Source organism: Suricata suricatta, chromosome 3 (assembly GCF_006229205.1).
Source record: "Suricata suricatta isolate VVHF042 chromosome 3, meerkat_22Aug2017_6uvM2_HiC, whole genome shotgun sequence".
Classification (NCBI taxonomy): Eukaryota; Metazoa; Chordata; class Mammalia; order Carnivora; family Herpestidae; genus Suricata; species Suricata suricatta.
This window is the reverse complement of record NC_043702.1, coordinates 52,641,306-52,662,644: the sequence shown is the minus strand read 5'-3', so window position 1 is coordinate 52,662,644 and position 21,339 is coordinate 52,641,306. Positions and strand designations below refer to the sequence as shown.

General features: G+C 37.2%; 1 protein-coding gene across 2 annotated transcripts; it reads left to right on the top strand.

Annotated features, from left to right (window-relative positions):
- The first annotated feature begins 3,944 nt into the window (after nt 1-3,944).
- Nucleotides 3,945-21,074, top strand: PLEKHA3 (pleckstrin homology domain containing A3). 2 transcript variants are annotated; one of them, XM_029934317.1, is made up of 7 exons: nt 3,945-4,061; nt 7,749-7,904; nt 10,087-10,223; nt 11,780-11,944; nt 14,849-14,892; nt 16,064-16,179; nt 19,052-21,074. In XM_029934317.1, the coding sequence occupies exons 1-7, from the start codon at nt 4,040-4,042 to the stop codon at nt 19,177-19,179; spliced, it is 768 nt and encodes a 255-aa protein (XP_029790177.1). In that variant the 5' UTR covers nt 3,945-4,039; the 3' UTR covers nt 19,180-21,074. The 2 variants fall into 2 exon arrangements, with proteins under 2 accessions (XP_029790177.1, XP_029790178.1); XM_029934318.1 differs by lacking the exon at nt 11,780-11,944.
- Nucleotides 21,075-21,339: the final 265 nt, after the last annotated feature.

Here is a 21,339-nt window from a genome sequence, read left to right as displayed (position 1 = left end):
GAGGGCTCGGCTGTTCCGGGGGGCGGCCGGGAGAGGCCGGGGGCTTGGGCGGGCTTAGGCGGGAAGGCTGCGGGAAAGGCGGCTCGGGGGCCCCTCCCTTGCCTGGCCTGCGGTGACCCTCGCAGGGAGTCGGCTCCTTTGGCTTCCGAGGCTAATCCCTAGCTCCGTGTCTTGCTAGACCTGACCTCTGTGGGGGACGGTTCGAGACTGCGCACCTTCCTGAGGGTAGGAAGTGCGATTGACCACTTCTTTGCCCAAGTGATACTACTTGTTTCCCCCTGTAGCTTCCGGAAGAATTCCCAGTTACTCTGCTTGTGTTGCAATCTCCATCCTTATTCACACTTCATAATAACTGAAGTGTCGGGGTATAGGAATAGAATGGACCCTGTAAAATCAAGATTTAATTTTAAGAAATCTTTGTATGTTTCTTTTTAATTTCCTTAGCAACACGGTTTACCTTAAAAGTTCTCTTGTTGAAGTTGTTCAGCATAGAAAGCATGGTTTTTCTGGGAAATTGTCCCCAGATACCTTTCTCTTTAAGAGTTGGTTGTCAATGAGATATCTTTATGTTTTGGAATTCAGGTACGTGTGTGAGAAATAGTGGAAGAAAGTGCAAGACACAGAAGGGGAAAAGGCAAGCCAGGATCACCCATGAAGTGTGTTGGAAGGAAAAACTGAAGAGCTTTGTGTTTCTGTAGAAATGAGAGGCCAGCAGGGAAGGGTCTTTTTCCATGACACCGACAGCCTGGCTTATTGTTAATAAGCCTTAATTCGGAGTCGTAGTCCCATCTCCGTCATCATCCCACAGTTAGGACAAGTCACTTACCCTCTCCAGATCTCATTCTGGGAGGGCCAGGATGAGCAATTAGTTTATCCTGTAGGTGTTCTAACTTCAGAATTCTATGATTTCACCACATTAGAGGAAAGGAAATGGGTTTGAAACAAGATTAAATAACAAACATTTCTTGTTCCAGTGTCATAGGAAAATCTTGACTTGCTACCCATTTATTTACTCTGCCCAAAGTATTGAACCCCTTTGTAGCTGTCTGGTACACTCAACTTGTGTCCACCTGACCTTGTGCAAAATCTGCACATGAACACCTCAAGGCATAAGCATTGAGCTACAGTTGCCCCTGCCTGCCTGCCTGCCTGCCTTCCTTCCTTCCTTCCGTCTTTTTTAAAATTAATTGAAATGCTAAAGCCCGATTTATAGCAGCAAATGCTTTAACATTTGTATACCTCCCTGCTTCACTTTGCTCCCACTGAAATGTCAAACAGTTTCTATAAATGGTAGGTTTTAGCAAGAATCATTTAAAACACGAGGTAAATATTTTTTCTTAAGCAATTCTTTTGGGAAGTTGTGAGACCGAGTGTGCTGTTTATTTGAGAAACGGGATTAACTTTAAAGACAGTAGTTTCTTGTGATATGCAAATAATCATCTCCTGGCAAACATTCATAAGCATAATGTGCCCAGCGTCTTGGGAGGAAGCACTTATGCCTGGCCTGGAGCAATGGGTGACTACTGAGATGAGTCCTAATTTATTCCTGGAGCCCTCGGTGGTGTTGGTGGCCATCTTTCTTCCCTCCTCTGGCACTGAGCACTATAGCCACGTGTGCTTAAGCTTTTAGTCTGCAGAGAATTTAAGTAAGCTGCTAGTATGTCTTGTCGGAGATTGCTGCAATGAAGTCTTTGTTTGGAAGAATTCAAATTTAAATTTGACTCTGTGGCATGCTGATTATTTTGGTTCCTCTTAGGTCAGAAGAATGAGCAGCTGTTTGTACTGAATGATCTTGAACGAACCTTTCAGTTTCACGACAGTCTTCATTGAGAATCCTTTATAGAGAACAAAGATTTCAGTAATATTTGGTAGTTTGAGATAAAAAGGAAGTTTTTTTTTTAAAGAATGCCTATGAATCGTTTTCACAGATATAGCCCTTTGTTATATAAATGTGTGAATCAATTAGAGATTGTTTTAATTAAATGTTTCTTTAGAAACATTTGTAGAGATAACAGCCTTTATTTTATTATATTTAATCATGGTCACCTTTCAAGTTGCTACAAATTCTTAAAAAAATATTTTTTAATGTTTATTTTTGAGAGAGAGAGTGTGTGTGAGTGAACACAAGTGGAGGAGGGCAGAGAAAGAGGGGGATACAGAATCCTAAGCAGGCTCCAGGCTGTCAGCTCAGAGCTTGATGCAGGGTTCGAACTTTCATACCATGAGATCATGACCTGAGCTGAAGTTGGAGGCTTAACAGGCTGAGCCACCCAGGCACCCCTAAGTTGCTACAAATTATAAATAAGTCATTTTGCTCCTCATTTGTTTTAAAGAGCTACTGAATCACAACAATACAGGCTTAATGAATCACAATTTGTCTATAGGCACCTGGAACCTGGGGTGGCGTGGAGTGTACTTTTACCACCCTGCTTATAATTTGTTTGCCAAGGTGAATTTGTGTTTAGAAAGATAATGTTTTCATCATTTATATGCATGCTTGATATGCAGTATACGCTCATGGATATATTGCATATCTTTACAGTCATGGATAACATGCAATATCTCACTTTTCTGGTATTTAATCACTTGAGAAAGACATTTTTTTTTAGCACCTGTTGTGTGCCAGGCACCAGTCTAGGTCCTGGGAATGCAATGACCGTGTACCAAAAGAACTTACCTTTTAATTTGGTAGGCCTCATTAGGGGCTGTAGTGTTTCATAATAAGAATTTTCCAAGTATTCGAAACTTGCTTTAATTATTTTGAGTATCCAGCTTTCTGAACTGTATTATGACATTGCCTGTTGTGAAATGTATCCTTTTTATGATGACTCCGTGCTGTCATTTCAAAAGTGTTACCGGAAAAGCCTTTGAGGAGATAAGTCCTGGGTCTTATCAGCATGTAAGAATAATTCTCCCATCTGCCACTCTTTTGGCACTATTTGGCCCTTGAAAAACTGAATTGATCAAGCAGATAGCAGGCTATGTCTAATGTGACCAGGCTGAATTGTGATTTAATAGTTACAGAAAGAACAAGGACAGTCACAGTGCCTTCAGTGAGGCACCCTGGTCATGGTCACTGCGTTATTAATCAGTGAACTGTTGTAAATTAGTAGCGTGGTTGATAAGATTTTAGGGAAAACTGAGTTTGGCTTACAGGAGTGGCAGTTGAACTCTGAGGAAAGCCAGCAACCTCATCTTTGCCCGAGAGCCAAGTCTGTGATAGTTGTGTAATCTAGCCACCGAATAAACACAAAGGAAATGAATGATTACAGTTTCTAGCGTTTCTGCCTGAGTGTAGAACAGCAGTGCAAGGAGAGAGGTATCAGGAGGAATGCAGGTTCTCACCACATTGTGCAGCTTTTGTGGAAGAGGCTAGAATTCATTCAGCTCCCACTTGTGCGAGGAGTTTGCTTAGGCAACGTGTCAGAGAGGGGAAAGTCACATTGCAGAATTAGAGGGCTGAGTGGCACCGAGAAGTCACCTTGTTCAATCCACTCATTTGTGAGGCTGGGAAGTTTTTTATATTTATTAAAGTGAAAAGATTTGTTTCAGTTTAACTAAAGAGTTGGAATATAGCAGGGCTAGAATCCATGTCTTTTAACATTACATCAAAACCCAACTCTCTTCGCTTCAGGAAAAGGGCAGTCATGTTGCACGTTGTATAGGTAATTGAGCATGAGTCTCATGGGTTGTGAACGAGAAGGTTGTGAGCCAGAATAAAGGTGTTACTCCCTATATTTCTGCTCATCTCTGGATTTCTCCAGAAATCTTTCCTAACAAAGTGGGATTGATGCAAGAACAATTTGGGTAAGTGTTGGCCATTTGACATTTCTTTGTCAGAATGTCACCTTAGAGCCAAGAAAACATGGGCGGCAAATTTTGAAATGATACTATTCTGTGTTATTAATTCCTTATTAATTTTCTGTTATTTATAATTTTTGTAGGTTGGCAGCCTCGTTGGTTTGTTTTAGATAATGGAATCCTGTCCTACTATGATTCACAAGATGATGTTTGCAAAGGGAGCAAAGGAAGTATAAAGATGGCAGTTTGTGAAATTAAAGGTAAGTGAGTACCTGGAATTAGAGAAATTTGAAGTTAGGTAAGTAAAGTATTTTTCACTACAATCCAAAAAGAGGAAAAAAGCATTTCTAGTCAGGTAGGGATTTTCTAATACTGTTTATTTAGCAATACCTTAGCAATTAAGAGTGGCACTTAGCATTGTTAAGCACAGTTTTTTGTTTTGTTGTTGTTTTTATTTCTCCTTCTGTACATATTCTTTGAATTGAAATTCAAAATCTTAGGGTTAGTCTTCCAATTTGGACCTGAAAAACAATTTCTTGTGGATGCCACTTCAGCGTCCCTTCGAGGTCCACAAGTGTTCTCTTTCATACTCAGTGTAAAGGAAAGTAAGGTATTGTAAAGATTGGAAGATGAACTTTAAACGGGGCTGGGTGGGGGGTGTTTAAAACCTAGCTGGCTCAGTCAGTAGAACATGAGGATTATGAGTTCAAGGCCCATATTGGGCATGGAGCTTATTTAAGAAAAAAAAAATGTTAAAGATGATCAGGCAGGCTCTGCAGCATTTTGCTAAATGAGTCAGTTTTGCTAAAACGTAAAGTCAGAGTCCCAAAACTCTGGTTTAGAGTCAGAGTCATAAAACTCTGATTCTTTGCTTAATCGGAGATCAGCTCCTCTGGGTGATAGAAATGTTTTCCTTTTCTTCCAAAAGAGAAGAACTAAAGCAACAGGTCATGCTAGAATTTTCATGAAGGAAGGCTTCATGGACCATTGATTCATTTGTATATGTGGTTGGGTTGTGTGGGGTGGAGGTAGGTAGGAGAGATCAGACAAAATGATAATGAAAAGTACTGAATTTTTCAGAGAATTGAAGGAAAAACTAACGCACTCGAGGAGCCAATATCAAGCGTCTACAGGCCTTTTTCATTTCTCTTCTATAGCTTGAATACTTGTCCTTCATGTTGGCTACTTCCTTTGACATGGTGAGCTCTTGGTCACAGTTAACAAACACTTGAGAGTAATCTTACTGCTCTGTGCATTTTCTTATTTAGATTAAAGCAAGTCAAGAGCTAGTGCATTATGTTTTATTTTCCAGGGCCGGATTGCTAGTTTTGTGTAGTTTCGTAGTAGTTCTTAGTATAATTTAGCCATGGAGACAAAATAGAATTTTGCTTGCTTCACATCTAATTCTTCACATTCATTTAGGGTTTGCTACCGCTAAGACTCTTTCCACAGCAGTGATTCATAACTTGGGGTAGATCAGGGTCATCCAGGGAGCTTTCTCAAAAATATACATATCTGCTAAGTGATTGTAACATGCCCCTTTAGTTGAGAATTAGTCCTTAGTTCTAGTGGAAGGAAGTCATGGCTATCTAAGATACAGAAGCATTTCACTCTAGCATATTGTTATTGCATCGTCCCTGAAATATGTGGGGCATAATTTTGTTGTTTATTTTAGACAAAGAATACTCGTAGGGTTATTCAGTTGAGTGAGTATCAATTATTGAAAAGAGCAACCTTTCACTTACTGCACTGTAGGAACATCTTTGTCACAAACCCAAGTGACCATGTACATTGGGTCCTTTCCTGGACTGTTTTTTGTTTCACGGGCCTTTTTTATCCTTGTGCCATATCACACTTCTTAATTTCTTTAGCTTTGTACTTCTTGGTATCTGATGGTCTAAGTCTTATAACTTTGCTTTTTTTCAGGATTGTCTTGGCTATTATCAGCGCATTGTATTTCCTTAACACTTTTTAGAATCTGCTTGTAAATTTCCACAAATATTTACTGGAATTATTGTATTTCCTTAACACTTTTTAGAATCTGCTTGTAAATTTCCACAAATATTTGCTGGAATTATGATTGGAGTTGTATTGAATCTGTACATAAATTTGGGAAGAATTGTATTTAAAAATCTTTTTTTTATGTTTATCATTGAGACAGAGAGAAACAGAGCATGAGTAGGGGAGGGTCAGAGAGAGAGGGAGACACAGAATCTGAAGCAGGCACCAGGCTCTGAGCTGTCAGCACAGAGCCTGATGAGGGGCTCGAACCCACGAACTGTGAGATCATGACCTGAGCCAACTGACTGAGCCACCCAGGCACCCCAAGAATTGGATTCTTGACTGTATTGAGTCTTCTGATCTACCAACATGTTGTATTCCTATATTTAATTATGTTTTTAATTTCAGTAATGTTTTACAGTTTTGCACATAGAGTTCTTGTCCATTTTATCTTAAGAACTTGATGGTTTGGGAGCATTGCTCTTAAGTTTGTTGTCTTAGGTGACTGCTTTGTAGGGGGCACTCTAATACATCAATTCTGGTATGTTTAAAAAAGAGTCATCTTATTTCCATTTGTAGCAGCATCTTTGGCAATTAGAGTTTTGTTTTCCTTTAAGGTAGTTATTGGTGCTTTCACTGGTATTAACAAGCAGCGAAAAAAGAGTTACTCTTGGAGTCTTGGGATTTCAGTAATTTTATCCTGGCTTGGAAATCTTTGCACCATCATTGTTTTTTGCATGTTTGTACATTTCACTGTCTACCTCCAAGAATGGCCATTATAAGTAGAATAATAAGCTAGCAAAGCTTTTGTGGCGCTTATTTTGTGGCATCTGGTCAGTATTTTCAGTAATTAATCATAGAAATTAGGACTTCTGCCAGACTTTCAGGGCCCCTGATAATTTGGCTCAACTCGGCTTGTCCATTCATGAATATCATGACCATGTAATACAACACAAGGCTTTATTTAGGCTTGTCTCCTGATATCCTCAGTACATATTATGTTTGTTTCCTCATCTAGGTTTTTTTTTTTTAATGAAGTTTTCCTTAACTAAATCCTACTGTTGTCAAATCCTTCTTCCTGAAGCCTTATTTCCCACCTCTTCTTACCTTTCTCTCATCTTAATTACCTGTGAAGTCAATGTACCAAAGAATTCATCATTTGGGTGTTTTGGTTATTTTTGTTGTGTCAGTTTGTTTCCTTGGTTAAAAGTCAGCTCTGTTAGAGCAAAGGCTTCTTTCTCTCTTCCCCTGTGTCTTCCCCCTCTACCAGCACTCCTCTGAGCTGAGTAAATACTTCTTGATTAAAGACAGTGTAACACAAATTTATTCTTACAACAAAGATTGAGGATTGGCTCAGTATAATTCTTGATTAGTTCTTTTTTGTCAGAGTATCAAGGTGGGGGTGGTTTAGGAGAGGAGGAGGCTGGTGGTGGGGAAGGAGGAGAAGGTCTCCAAAATACTCACACTTCCTAGGTGATTATGATGTGCCCCTTAGTTCAGGTCTGCTGTTCTAATGGAAGGAGGCCATAGGTACCATTCATTGTGCTTCTTTTGTATGGCGAGGCACTATCCTAGGCTTGGGGGATACTAAGACATAGAATCTGTTTTCAAAGAAATCAGTAAAAAATATGTGGTGAGTGTGACAATGCATGTGTATTTAAAGTAGGATAGGCATCCCCAAGAGAGGGAGTTTTTAGTTTTCATTGATGTTTCCTCTTTCTCTTGCCACCCCCACTTTGGCACCTCTGCCAGCATGAGTAGATGTGAGAATGTGGTTTTGAGGGTGCCACTAGATAGCCCCTTAGGGAAAGGCAATGCCTGCATCTTGAATCTCAGTTTCTTGTTTTAGGTGTCTGAAACATCTAATACTGGGTAAGAGTGATTGTTTGATTCTCCCCAAATTACTTAAGTTCATGGGTGTATTTCTCCTGTGTTTATTATCATAGTCCATTCAGCAGACAACACGAGGATGGAATTGATCATTCCGGGAGAGCAGCATTTCTACATGAAGGCAGTGAATGCAGCCGAGAGACAGAGGTGGCTGGTTGCTCTGGGGAGCTCCAAAGCTTGTTTGACTGACACTAGGACTAAAAAGGAAAAAGGTAACTATACATTTTTCTTGGGTGGTGAGAATGTTTTCTTAAATATAAATGTAAATTGTCCTGTCCACTTTTAGGAATCTATCCTAAAGATATAGCAGAAATGTAGATGAAGATTTACACGTATGACATTCACCATAGTTAAAAAACCTCGTAAACCATGCAAAGGTTTAAATTTAGGGGAATCATTCAGTAAACTATAGGTTGGTATAAGCTGTAACCAGTAAATGTAACCAGTAAAATGTTTACAAGGAATTTTAATAATGTGAGAAAATGCCCAGTGTTAAATGATAATTGTAGAAAAGCAGGATTCAAAATTGCATATCCATTCGTTGGCCAGCTCAGGAAAGATATATAAAAATCAGTTAAGTTGTTACCTTTGGGGAGGTAAATTGTGAGAAGGAGACTTATTTTTCACTGTATACACCCTTTGATATCTTTAACTTTATCATGTTCATATGTTACTAACTCTAAAGGATCAAATAGAAATCAAAAGCAAAGTAAATAATTTATGGTATTAGTTCAACCATGTGCAGATAAAATGTGAAACTACTAACAGTATTTATGTCTTGGTAGTGAGTGAGTTTGTGGTTGTTTGATTTTTCTTTTCTATGTATTTTTTTGATTTTCTGAAAATTTCATTGAGTGTGTATTTTACAAGTAAAAAATGAGAGAAGTTATTTAGATTAGTGAAAACAACTTGAATTATGGGTATTGAAAAATGAAGGTCCAGAATTAAATTTATAATCATTAAAAAATATACATGAAAGAACATCATGGATAGAGTATGGCTACAGATAGGATAAGAAGGAATAGAAATTCATAATAGCCAAAAGGTGGAAACAACCCAAATGGACATAGACAAAGAAATAAATAAACAACATGTAGTATTATACATACAATGGAATATTATTCAGACTTTCAAAGGAAGGAAATTTAGACACATGCTACAACATGGGTGAATCTTAGAAGATAAGTGAAATAAGCCAATCACAAAAGGACAAATACTGTAGCATTGTACTTATATGGATACCTAGAGTAGTCAGATTCCCAGAGACAGAAAGTAGAATAAAGGTTGACAGGGGTTGATGGGGAGTAGTTGTTGAATGGGTGTAGAGTTTCAGTTGCGGACGATGACAGAGTTCTGGAGATGCATGGTGGTGATGGTTGTAGGACAATGTGAATGTATTTAATGTCACCAAACTATATATTTAAAAATGGTCAATTAAAACAATAAATTTCATTATGCATTTTGCACTATAATTGGAAAAAAAAATAGGGAATGAACTTAAATTTGAGTAGAATCTAATTTAGGTTAGGTCAAATAAGCAGATAGAGCTGGTGTGGTCCACAGTGGCCAGAGTGGCTTTGTGGCTAGTATCACAAAACAGTGCCACTGACTCAGGGAATATGGGAAAACACCAGGATCTGCTATGTGTATTTTTCCCTACTTCTGCTGTTTATATTTCTAGTTTAGAAGGAGTTGAATAGCTAAGATTATGGCTGATTCTTTAGGGTGTCTGTATGTATTAAAGAAAAGAAAGTAAGCTATTAATAAGAAAATTCTGAAAACTATAATGTGAAAATGAAGTTAGGAACAGAAGGAAACAGATGTGTATATACAATAGTTTTTAACTACATAAAAATTAAATATGTAGTTAAACTACATAAAAATAGTTAAAACTACATAAAAATTTAAAACATCTCTGTTAAATATACAGTAAACAAAGCTGAAAGGTAGAGCTGGAAACACACTTGCAGTACATAGGACAGGGGAAAGATTGCTATCTTTAATGTTTAAGAACTTTTATAGATTATTAATCTATGTATTATTAAGAGAAAAAGTGAACATAAAAAATGGAAAAATATATAAAGGACAGAAATGACAATTTACAAAAGAAGAAATACAAGCACTTTTAAATGAAGAATGAATAAAGGAATGGAAATGTGCATTTCCGGTGGTCATCACCTTGCCTCTAGAAATTAATCTACCTCAACTTCATGTCAGATGTTGGTTCCCCAGTTATTAAAGAAAAGGTATTCCCTCAATACCTCTTAAGCTATAGGTATTTATATCTATTTATATAGCTATTTATTGCATTGCTTTTAAATGATTCCCATTTTGTTTCATTGCTCAAAGAATATGAAGAGAATCTGACTGAATGTTTATATATATTCCTTCCAGAGATAAGTGAAACCAGTGAATCTCTGAAAACCAAAATGTCTGAACTTCGCCTCTACTGTGACCTCCTAATGCAGCAAGTCCATACTATCCAAGAATTTGTTCACCATGATGAGAACCATTCATCTCCCAGCGTAGAGGTACACAAAGATGGTCCCTTCATGTCTGCTTATGCTTTGTGATACACTGGTGGGTGAGTCTTCCCATAAGGTGGCAGAGAAGCATTTTCAAAAAGAGCTGTTTTTAGCCCTTTGGCTATCCCTACTACAGACCTTGGAAATCTATAGGATCTTCTAGATTATATCTGTGCAACCAGAGTAAAGCAGGAAGTAGCACACTGCTCCTGGCAATCAATGCTAATTTAATCATGGGAATCAGCCAATCTGATAATTTGCATGTTGGGGTGGGGAAGAAGCATTCCAGGCTTTGTTCCCTGGGCTAGCTGTATGAATCACCGGACAGCTGCTCTTCTTTCTTTTGGTAATAAGGCCCCAATCTCCATGACTCATAGTTGATAATTTAGCTTTATCAAATAACTTTTTTAAAAAGTCCTTCTCAGGGGCACCTGGGTGGCTCAGTTGGTTAAGCCTCTGACTTCGGCTCAGGTCATGAGGCTCAGGTCATGGTCTCATGTTCCTAGGTTCAAGCTATGCGTCAAGCTCTGTGCTGAAAGCCTGGAGCCTGCTTCGGATTCTGTGTCTCTCTGTTCCTCCCCCTCTCATGCTCTGTCTCTCTCTGTCTCAAAAATAAATAAAACAGTAAAAAAAAAAAAGTCCTCAGAACAGTAATGCAGGAATCAGATTTCGGATGTGTGGGACCTGGCTATGAAATAGGTTCACACTTTCTGATAAAGGAGGACCAGCGGGCCCTACTGTTCCCTGGGTGAAAGGCCAGCATGGTTCCCAGTCCCCTTTTACCTAACTTAGGAGAAACGAGATAAGAAATTTTCGTACTTCTGTTGGTGGGGAATAGTCTTATGTGAGGTCATGTTTAGTTGTAGGTACATTAGACCGTAAGGGCACTCATTGTTTCACCACAAGCTCTCTGGAGGTGGGTGTCCTCACATTTGCTTCAGTGGCTCAGTGACGGTATGAAGGACCTGGGCTTGTCCCAGAAACTCCTCAGCAGACTTCTCATCTTTTTTGTCTGGGTCAAAGGAAACTAAGAAATCTCAGTATTTGACAGAGGATCGTGGAATAGCCATGACTGGCTTCGACCAGTCTGTATTCATCCCCCAGGGGCAGGACACATTGCTGTCATTAAAAAAAAAAAAAAATTGGAGTTTTTGTTTTACCAAGGAAGAAGTGGGAGAATGAGTTTGGAGTAGATATGAATTGTGCCTGCCGCTTACTAACTCTCAGGGTGTTCCACTGCTGTGACCACCTTCAGAATTTTGATACTTAGAATATTACTATTTAGGTTAGGTTTATCTGAGATAAATTTTTGGATACAGTTTTTCAATATGATATTAGGTTTAAATGCAAAATTTATTTTTTCATGGAATCTAATTTCATACACTGTTTGCATGATAGACATTTCTTATTCATGTATTGCTTTAATTTTCTAAGGTGGTGTATTTTAAATAGATTTGCACATAACCTAGTCTGTTGTAGATAATGTTGAGTTACTTGATTATAATGTGGTGCACGATTCCGTATAGTTGTGTGTGAATCTGTTCAACTCTGTAATTTTCCAGAACATGAATGAAGCCTCTTCTCTGCTTAGTGCCACATGCAATACATTCATCACAACGCTTGAGGAATGTGTGAAGATAGCGAATGCCAAGTTTAAACCTGAGATGTTTCAGCTGTCCCATCCAGATCCCTTGGTTTCCCCTGTGTCGCCTTCTCCTGTTCAAATGGTTGGAACTTGTTTTTCTTCCAGTGATGTTGCATTTCTGTTTTTGTTTTTATTTTTGTTTTTAAGGGTGGAACCTGGCAGTGGGAGGGAAATAGTCAACAGATAGAATATTCTGTATTGGAGACCCTCAACCCCGTGGGCTCAGCATGCGCCAAGGTCCTGTCCTCTTCCCTTGGAGGGACTGTGCTATTTACCCCAGAGTGCCAGGAATATATTAGAATGCTCTGTGGGTGTTGTGACACAGAAAAGGTCCGGGGCACTGCTCTACTTGGCAAAAACATCACAATGGGGTGATGTTTCACTCACAAAGGGTAAAATTAAGCAGATCTTTAAAGGAGTTGTAAAGGGTTTGAAAGAACATGTTAAAGGGGAAACAGCATTTTGTAGTCAATATTTGGACTGAAGCCCTCTGAGGAGGCAAGTTGCTTAATTTCTTTGGACCTCATTTTCTTCACCTATAAAAGAAAAGGTCTTCTCCATCAGCAGGTCATTGCACAGGAGCTAATATGTGTAATGCAGGTGTTCATGTTTGTTTCTTTCCTTCCGTTCTACTCTGAACGACAAGTACCCTTTGCGGGGTGGGGGGTGGGGTGAACTCGTTGTCCTTTCCAAGTTAATGAACTTGCTCAGGCAAGCTGTGGGGAACTCGTAGGTGAGACAGTGTCTGATGAGAGTATGTTTCTTTCATCCAAGTGTATTCAGGAGCCCTTTTATAGAAGGAAGAATGCCACTTGGCTACCATTTTAGCAATTACCTGAAGGCGTATTTGTTAGAAGAAGGAGTAGGGTACAACTTATTCTGAGGTTCTCTTAACCACCCCACCCAGTTTAGTTCTATGAGATTTAGTAATGATTATTACCTACATTTACGTAGATCACTGATTTCTAATCCATGTAGGCTGGGCTAATAATGTCTTCTGAGACAGGTATGCTATGAAAATGAGTTTTATGGACAGATTAATTTGGCAAGTGCTAAATGATTTGGGTCTCTGTCACTGGACATCAATGAACCTCTTTTATGATAATGTGTATTATGAATCTCTGAGAAGGAGAGGTGGTATGCATTGTTTCTGAAGTTTATTTGACAAGTGAACCCTTCTTGTGTATTTTTGAATAACATCTCACAAGACTGTGGTGTTAAGTAGAGCATTTTGACAATACTGCCTTGTAACACAACTGTAGATATGTTATGAACTGTGAGATAACCTGTATGGGTTGAACAACAAGAAAAGATCTTTTGAGGTGGATGTATATATAGTGCTGTGGTCCTAAAGTTGATATATAAGGTGTCAAATACAGACGTCACTGCAAATACTACTGTATTTGACTTATAGAATCAAATGCAATAAAACCATCTCAGAGCTGCTTGTTTTGTATTGAATTTCTGAGGGAAATGCCTTCTGTTATAAATGCTTTGTAGTCCCGAGAGGTCATATGTGTATTTTATGAATAAGAAGCAATGGTAACGGTCTCTTTTAAACCAAAACTTTTTATCGGTAGCAATGTTACAAGAAGTCCAATAAGTTAATCTAAAAAATACTGGTTAGAGGCTGCTTATTTTTTTTTGCTTTGCCTTTTTACTTTATACATAAAACAAAAGTTTGTGGCTTATGATAATTAGTTCTGGAGACATAGAATGGGAAACAAAGTCTTTGTGGGAAAATATATCTATTTTCAATAATATGAGTAAATGGAAAATAGATCTGAAAGATTTGAGAATTCTAAAACTATTTAAACTGATTTTTAAACTACTTTATGCAGCTAATCTCACTGTGTTCCTCCTAAAATAAATTTGCATTCAGTTTTATTTCAGATCATAATGGAAGCTCAGACAGTCTTCATTTTGACTCCCAGATTGAGTGATAATTGTAGTGGGCGTATCATTGGATTAGTAATCCCGAAAGGAGTGACTTTTATTAAGGAAGATGTTAATGTCCATTTGTATCTTAATATCAGTCATATTAGATGTTCCTGGAGTACACTTTGGGTTGGTCGTATCTGTTATCATTTCAACTGGGATTTCGCAGAGCTGTTGTTGGCTTCTATTACAAATACAGCAGGCATTTACATAACAGATTTTAGACTTGGATTTGTAAGACCCTTGAGTCCCTGCATATAAAAGCAGCCTGTAGTATAAATTGTGCTTTTCTGCTCCCTTGCTACACATTGAAATAATCTTTTTTTTTTTAAATTTAGTTTTGTTTGATTTTGAAATAATCTGTTTTAAATGGGGGTCTCCTATTTTTTAGTGGAGTATTTGGATCTTTTAAATTCTGTTTAGTATTGTCACATTTATTAATGCTCTGCTTAATCAGGGTTTAAAAAATTTTTTTTAAATATATGTTTTAGAGACTTATTTGAGACTTAGGGTTCTTCTGAGTTCTTTAAAGTCTGGAATTATTAATGCTATCTTCCATGAAAACCATACTTTAGAACATCTGTATAACAGCTACCTGAATAATGAATTATGAAGAGAAGCTTTGCTTCCAGTCTCTTTTCCTGACCTTTAAGAAAAGGAGAGGGGGAGATATTTATTAGAATACTTTCTGGCTTGCTAGATACTGCTTTAAATATTATGGTGTTTTTGGATTAGTTCTATATTTTAAAAATAGTTTTGTATACATGCACTCACATATAACATATGTCTATAATATAAATTTTGGTTTTTGGTATTGGGAAAGAATCTAGCATGTTTTTGATAGGTGTTGAGAAAGATTCTAGTTAATGGTTATTCGGGACAAAGCTTGACATTGTGCTAATAGTGTTGCTTGAGTCTCAAAAATAAACTTCTTGGCCAGTTATCTTTTCTTCTGAGTAAATTTGTGTTAATTATGACAATGATAATAAATTAAGCTGTATTATTCTATTTCACATACTGATTTGCTTATTTTATTTTAAATTTCCAGATGAAGCGTTCTGTCAGCCACCCTGGTTCTTGCAGTTCAGAGAGGTAAAGTAATCTTTTCTTTTAACCAAGTTCTCTCAGAATTTTACTCACTTAGGGAAATTCTTTGGGCCTTTAACATCAAGTAGTATGGAATGGAAACTCTTTTTGAGCAGAGCTTAGTTCTGATTTGCTCAGCATTACATCTCTTAGTTAATAGTACAGGGCCTCGCCCTAGTAGGCCATCTGTGAAGATAAAAATAAGTGAGTAAATTAACTAGTACAGTATGCACCTTGCCAACTTGCCTTTTTTAGATGTTTGAAATTATATCAAATGATGGCCAGTTTTGAGGTGAGTTTACTACAGCTTTTTATAGCCACATACTCATGCTGATCTGTTGTTTAAGAATTAAAGATCTTACTGAAAAAAGAAAAAAGCAGTTGATATTTTAAAGTACATATGCATATGAACACATTAAGACATTTGTCTTCTAGATGGCTCTTGCCAGTATCTCAGGCTATTAAAGTGTTCTTTATCTTAGTAGGTAATATTCTTTTAAATTGCTTTGGTTGTCTTATTTGGTTCTTCGGAAAGTGATGAAACTGTAGTGACATTAGCTTTTATTTCTCTCCGTTAAGGATAACTGCCAGGGCACATGAGTGGCTCAGTTGGTTAGGTGTCCGACTTTGGCTCACATCATGATCTTGCGGTTCCTGGGTTCAAGCTCTGTGTCGGTCTCTTTGCTGACAGCTCGGAGCTTGGAGCCTGCTTCAGATTCTCTGTCTCCCTCTCTGGCTACCCCTCCCCTGCGTGTGCTCTGTCTCTCTGTCTCTTTCAAAAATAAACAAACATTACAAAAATAAAAAGTTTAAAAATTATTGACACTAGATTCATGCGCTTGTGAAGGTCATAACTTTTAGTTTTCAAGCATTTGTTAACCATCTGAGATATCTAATGTCTTGGTGGACACTTCTCTCTAAAAGAAGTTGCTTCATTGTATCCCCTTTCCTTTTAGTTTGGCTCAGAGGCCATATTCTTCAGCTTACTACTTAGATTCTAAATGAATTGCCTGCCTGTGGCATGACCTCTGAAGGAGTCAAATGTTTCTAAAATAGAACTTTGGCATAAAAATAGTTCCTCTTTCATTTGAAGAAGTCATGTAAAACTCCAGTTAAGTTGAGGGTGTTATCATTTGTTTAAGGCCTTCTGATGTAATGCTTTTTATGTAATTTGCAGGAATAGCCACTCTCTAAAAGAACCGGTATCTTCACTTCACCGACTCTCCCAGCGACGTCGAAGAACTTACTCAGATACAGACTCTTGTAATGATATTCCTCTTGAAGACCCAGATAGTAAGTTAAATGGGCCCTGCCTCTTTCTTTGGCTTATTCTCCCAAATCGTGGTGGGACTCTATATAAGTGTTGTGGTAAATGAAGGATACTGACAGTGAATACTGTCCTTTGCTTTTGGATTAATTCCTTAATTCAGAGCCATGCAAATAGCACACAATCAACAGAAGCTCATATATCCTCTTAGAAACACCTTTATTATTAACTAAGAAGTGCTGAGTAACTGTGTAAATGCCAATTCTTAGAGTTATATATATAACATCACACTGTTTTCTTCCCACTGTATTTTCACAATCTCTTAGTAATGTTCTGCTCCCACTATGTTTGCATTTAAAGAACATTTTAGAACAAAGCGTGAATTGTGGATGGGATTCTAGGGGAAAATAAATGCAAGTTCTGAGTACAGAGGGAAAAAAATCGGTATTGTTACTTAAATAATTTGAAATGACCAAGGGAAGTAATTTTTTCTGGTGATGGTGGTGAATTGTAGTAGCATTTATTCTTGTATCCTTTTCTCCCTTTTTCTTTAAAGAGGTGGCATCCTGTGCATGAATACTTTAGGCAAGGTTTTATGATTTATGTTAAAATTTAGTTATTTTTCTCTTCTGAGAAAAAACTTTGAAAGTATATCAGAATATCTAGTCTAGACAGCAGTGACCATGATTTCCAGTGAACACAAATAGAGTATTATTATTACAACTCTATTAATATACTTTTGATTTTCAGAGTCTTTATTATTGCCCATGAAGCATGTGCGATGGAAATTACACAGAGTTCCTAGTTAGGGGGCAGGTTGTGTTCCAGGAGTTTGTAAGTCTGTTGTTTGGAACAGATTTTATTTCCCTTGTGGAAATGATATGATAAGTGGTGTTCAGATTCTTTAGCTTGTCTAGAAGAGTCCAGCTAATTCACTTTAAGATCAAATTGTCTCACTAAACCAGAAGGTTAAGTAGGTTTAATTAGAGGAGACTGTAGAGTTCATGAAAATGGTTGAGATTGGAGAGGGCCTGCTGGCCGTTTTTCAGATTTTTAGAAGTTGATGTCATCTTTTTCTTCACAGAACTATTTCTTGATATAGAGGACTCATTGCCATTTTTAACTTAAGTTGAGGAAATGAATGAAAGAAATGAAGGAAGGAGAATGGGTGAGGGTGGGAAGGGAAAGAGAGGAAGTAAATTTCCTGGGCCAGTTTAGTATAATTTGAAAGAGATAAGAGGAAGAGGGTTAGGGGTTAGGTGTGGGCAGAAAAGTTACCTGAGGCAGTAATGTATTCTGATTTCATTGTTCCTTCTGCCTTGCATACATGACCCTTTCAGTTTAGAGCCCATGAAGGAGCTCTGTATGCTGTCTTGTACTTTTCTCTGGATGCTGCTCTTTTTTATTTTAAGGGGATCAATTTCATTTGTGATAGTGAAAATAATTTTTTAAAGCTAGCCATTTTCCTCACTTTCTTTTTAAGCACCCTGGTTTTGAATTTTTTTTAAGTTTATTTATTTATGAGAAAGAGAGACCACAGGTGCATTGGGGAGGGGTACAAGGAAAGGGAGAGAGAGAGAATCCCAGGTATGTACCATGCTAAGTGCAGAGCCCTGAAGCAGGGTTTGATCTCACAACTGTGAGATCATGACCTGAGCCAAAATCAAGAGTTGGGTGCTTAACAGACTTAGCCACCCAATACAAGCCACCCCTTGAATTTTTTTTTTTTTTAAAGTAGGCTGCATGCCCAATGTGGGGCTTGAACTCAGGACCCTGAGATCAAGAGTCACATGCCCAACTGACCAAGCCAACCAGGCACCCCTGGATTTGAATTTTTGAAAGCAATTTTTATAAGCTTTGAGTGCGCAGGCCTTATTCCATTTAGCATTCTCGTAGTTAGCTGCTCAGGAGTGTAACAAAACTAGTCACACATATCTGCACACACATATACACATATTTATATACATACATGTGTCTCAGTTCTTTAGAACTTTTTTTAAGTTAGGAAGTGTAGCCTAGGCCAGAAGTTTTATCCTTAGATTTCCTTCTATTTATCCTAAAGTTTAGTGTCTCAGTTAGTTAACAAAGCAGAGCCTGAATTACTGTTCCTTACAAAGTACATGTTTTACAATTGGATGGTTAGTCCACAGCCTTTATCCCCAAGTATTCTTTTCCTTGAGAGATAAAACTCCTTCTATTTTTTCATTAACTAGATTTTTAAAAAATCATAAAAGTAATAAATGTTCATGGTGAATTAAAAAAATATGTACGTATAGAAGTGCAATTGTTTTGCAACAGGGCCATGCCGGTGTGTTTAGTTGTGTTCAATCAGAGCTGCAGTGATAGTTCTGTGAGCTGCAGTCCAAGTGGAAATATGGGACCTTTCAGTGTGAAATACCTGTCAGCTCTGCTTGGAAAGTCTTGTGGTGAAAAGAGCAAGACCTCAATTAGTCTTAGTTCTATTACTAATTGGGTAATCTTGGGTTAGGCATGTAACCTTTTTTGGGTCTTTCCCCGCCCTCCCCAGAACACAAGGAAGATATGGATAGTATTAAAACAATCAGGCTGAAAAAGCAATAGTTAGCTGAGAAAGACTACATTCAGTTCAGCACATGTTTGCTGACTGCCCGTTACGTGCCAACCATGGTTCTAGCAGTGAACAAAATCCCTGTCTCTACTTCAGATAGCTTCATGAGTTATTTGGTTAATTCTGAAACTTCTCCTTAGGACTGCTAGTCGTGGGAAAGTTTGATTTTTCTCTATTCAACAGTCAACCAAAAAATTAGTAGGAAGCTAAAGGAATTTCATGTCCCTAAGTAGGAAATTTAAAATCGTTTTTTTCAGAGAACTGGAGTTATATTGATAGGCTGCTTAACCTTTTAATTTATTTCTTAATAGGACCTGTTCACTGTTCAAGAAATACACTTAATGGAGATTTGGCATCAGCAACCATTCCCGAGGAAAGCAGATTTATGGCCAAAAAAAAATCTGAATCGGAAGATCCCCTTCCATCCTTCTCTTCCTGAGGAAACGGAAGTGTCCAACTTCCTCTAAGTATTGCTATGCAAAAGCTGCTGTAATTAAACTATGTTCTAGGGAGTAGTTTTTCCCTTAGGATTTCTCTGCACTTTATAGAATACTGTAAAACAAACAAAAAAAACCACCCCACATACCTTTGAAGTGTATTTTATCTTTATATAGTTTATTTGCAAGAGTATTTTCCTAATAACTTCACAGTATGAATGTGCATCTTTTTTTTTTTAAACAGATGATGGTGTAACATTTTGACATCCATAAGGACAAATGTAGATATTTTTCTAAAAAACTGTGAGGGACTGACAGCTTAGTCAGTGTGTATTGTAGCTTATAAACATGAAATCTTATAAACATAAGGTTTCAGTTTGACAGAAGTGTGATACATGTAACTTGTGCCATGGACCAGATGGTCACTTTACCCCAACTAGAGATGAGTTACGATAGCAGCTTGATGGTGGTTCTATTATATTCCTTTAAGCAAAAGAATACATTTAATACTCCAAATATTTTTAGCCCAATACCATGACATATTGAAGATTTTTTAAATACCAGACTGTGCTGTCCTTCATATGTGAAGTTGACACTACTGATTTGTCAATACCAAATGTTGGGTTAAAGTATTTAATTTTTATTTATTTATTTTTCTGTTGCATCAAAAAAATGATTGCATCCTGACTTTTATGACCTACCAAATTTAAGATGTGTATACCTTTGTTATTTACATTGTTCTAGAAAAGAGGTTAATGTAGTGACCTTGCTCACTTACACCAGAGAAATAAATGCCTTTCAATGGAAGAGGATTTTAGTGCTTTTTTCCTAAAATAGACATTAAGCTGCTGTTGTAAGGTATTAATGTTTGCAGCTCTTTAGATTATCTAGAGACATTTTTAATTTATGACTATTTATACAAAAAAGGAATTCTGTCAGATTCCTCTCTGTGAAAGTGACCACTCTACATCACTTGAGAATGGCATTATTTAATTAAAGAACAAATAGCATTTTTTGGTAGTGCCTGTCCATACCTATTATCAGTGTTTGCCTTGTAAACTGTTTTTTTAAAAAAATTCACTTTGGAGTGATGGTTTTGTCCAAGGTCTTGGATGAGGAGCACTTTAAGACAAACTGGTTTGGTGTTTTTAAGTTAATCACATGTTTAATAAATATATGGCTTTTGCATTCAAACGTATCATATAATACATTGTATTTTTTACATTGTTGATACTCTGATCTTTATCAAGTGCTATTAGTAATTTTTATTGCTTTGATTTTGTTTGTATATTTGGGACCACTTAGTAAATACACAAATGAGGCATATTTTTAGTTTTGTTGCCTATGAGCTTAGAATAGTGTGGCCTGTTTCACTTTAAATTTCTCTTGTAGGTTTATGTGGGAAGTTTTTTAAACAGTTAATATTTGGTATATACTTCACTAAAATAAATCTGTAATTGTAAGTTTAAAATGGACACAATCTAAATACATGTTAAACTGTATGCCACTTAAAAATATTTGTGATTTTTAAGTAGCACACAGGTCATTAGGCTAGATTAAGTGGAATTTTTCTGCTCATATGTTGTACTTCATATGTCTAATTTGAGAAAAGTTTAATAATGTAGTGAGTTTCATGTCGAGTGAGTAATCAGATTTTTGCTTTTTTTTTGTGGTAGTAAGAATTTGCATAGTGACTAGATCATGAAAGTCAAGGTGCTACTGATAGGGAGTTTTTCAGGTAGGTATTTTTTTTTTTTAACCAGTAGGCTTATAATGAAAACACTATATCAAGCTTTTGAACTCATAGGAAACATCCATTTTTTATTGCTTTATCCAAAAAGATGAGTTCCTGAACAGTTTTCTGTAAATATTTTTTAAAATAAAATGCTATCATTTCTGGTTTGTATCATTTTTTTCACCCTTGAAACAGGTGCTTTGAACAGGTGTGCCATATTCCTAAATATGGCTTTTATCGTTACTGGGATCTGCTTTTTTCCCTTAGGAACCAACACATTGGTGAAATCATTTTTTAGGAGGAGCATAAATGTATCTTGAATTATATGTAGATTTTGATTAGTGAATTGATAGCATGAAGCCATCGATAAAGCTTCAGCGAACCTTACATTTTGAGGAACCCTGTGTATGTTCCAAGTGTGCCTGAC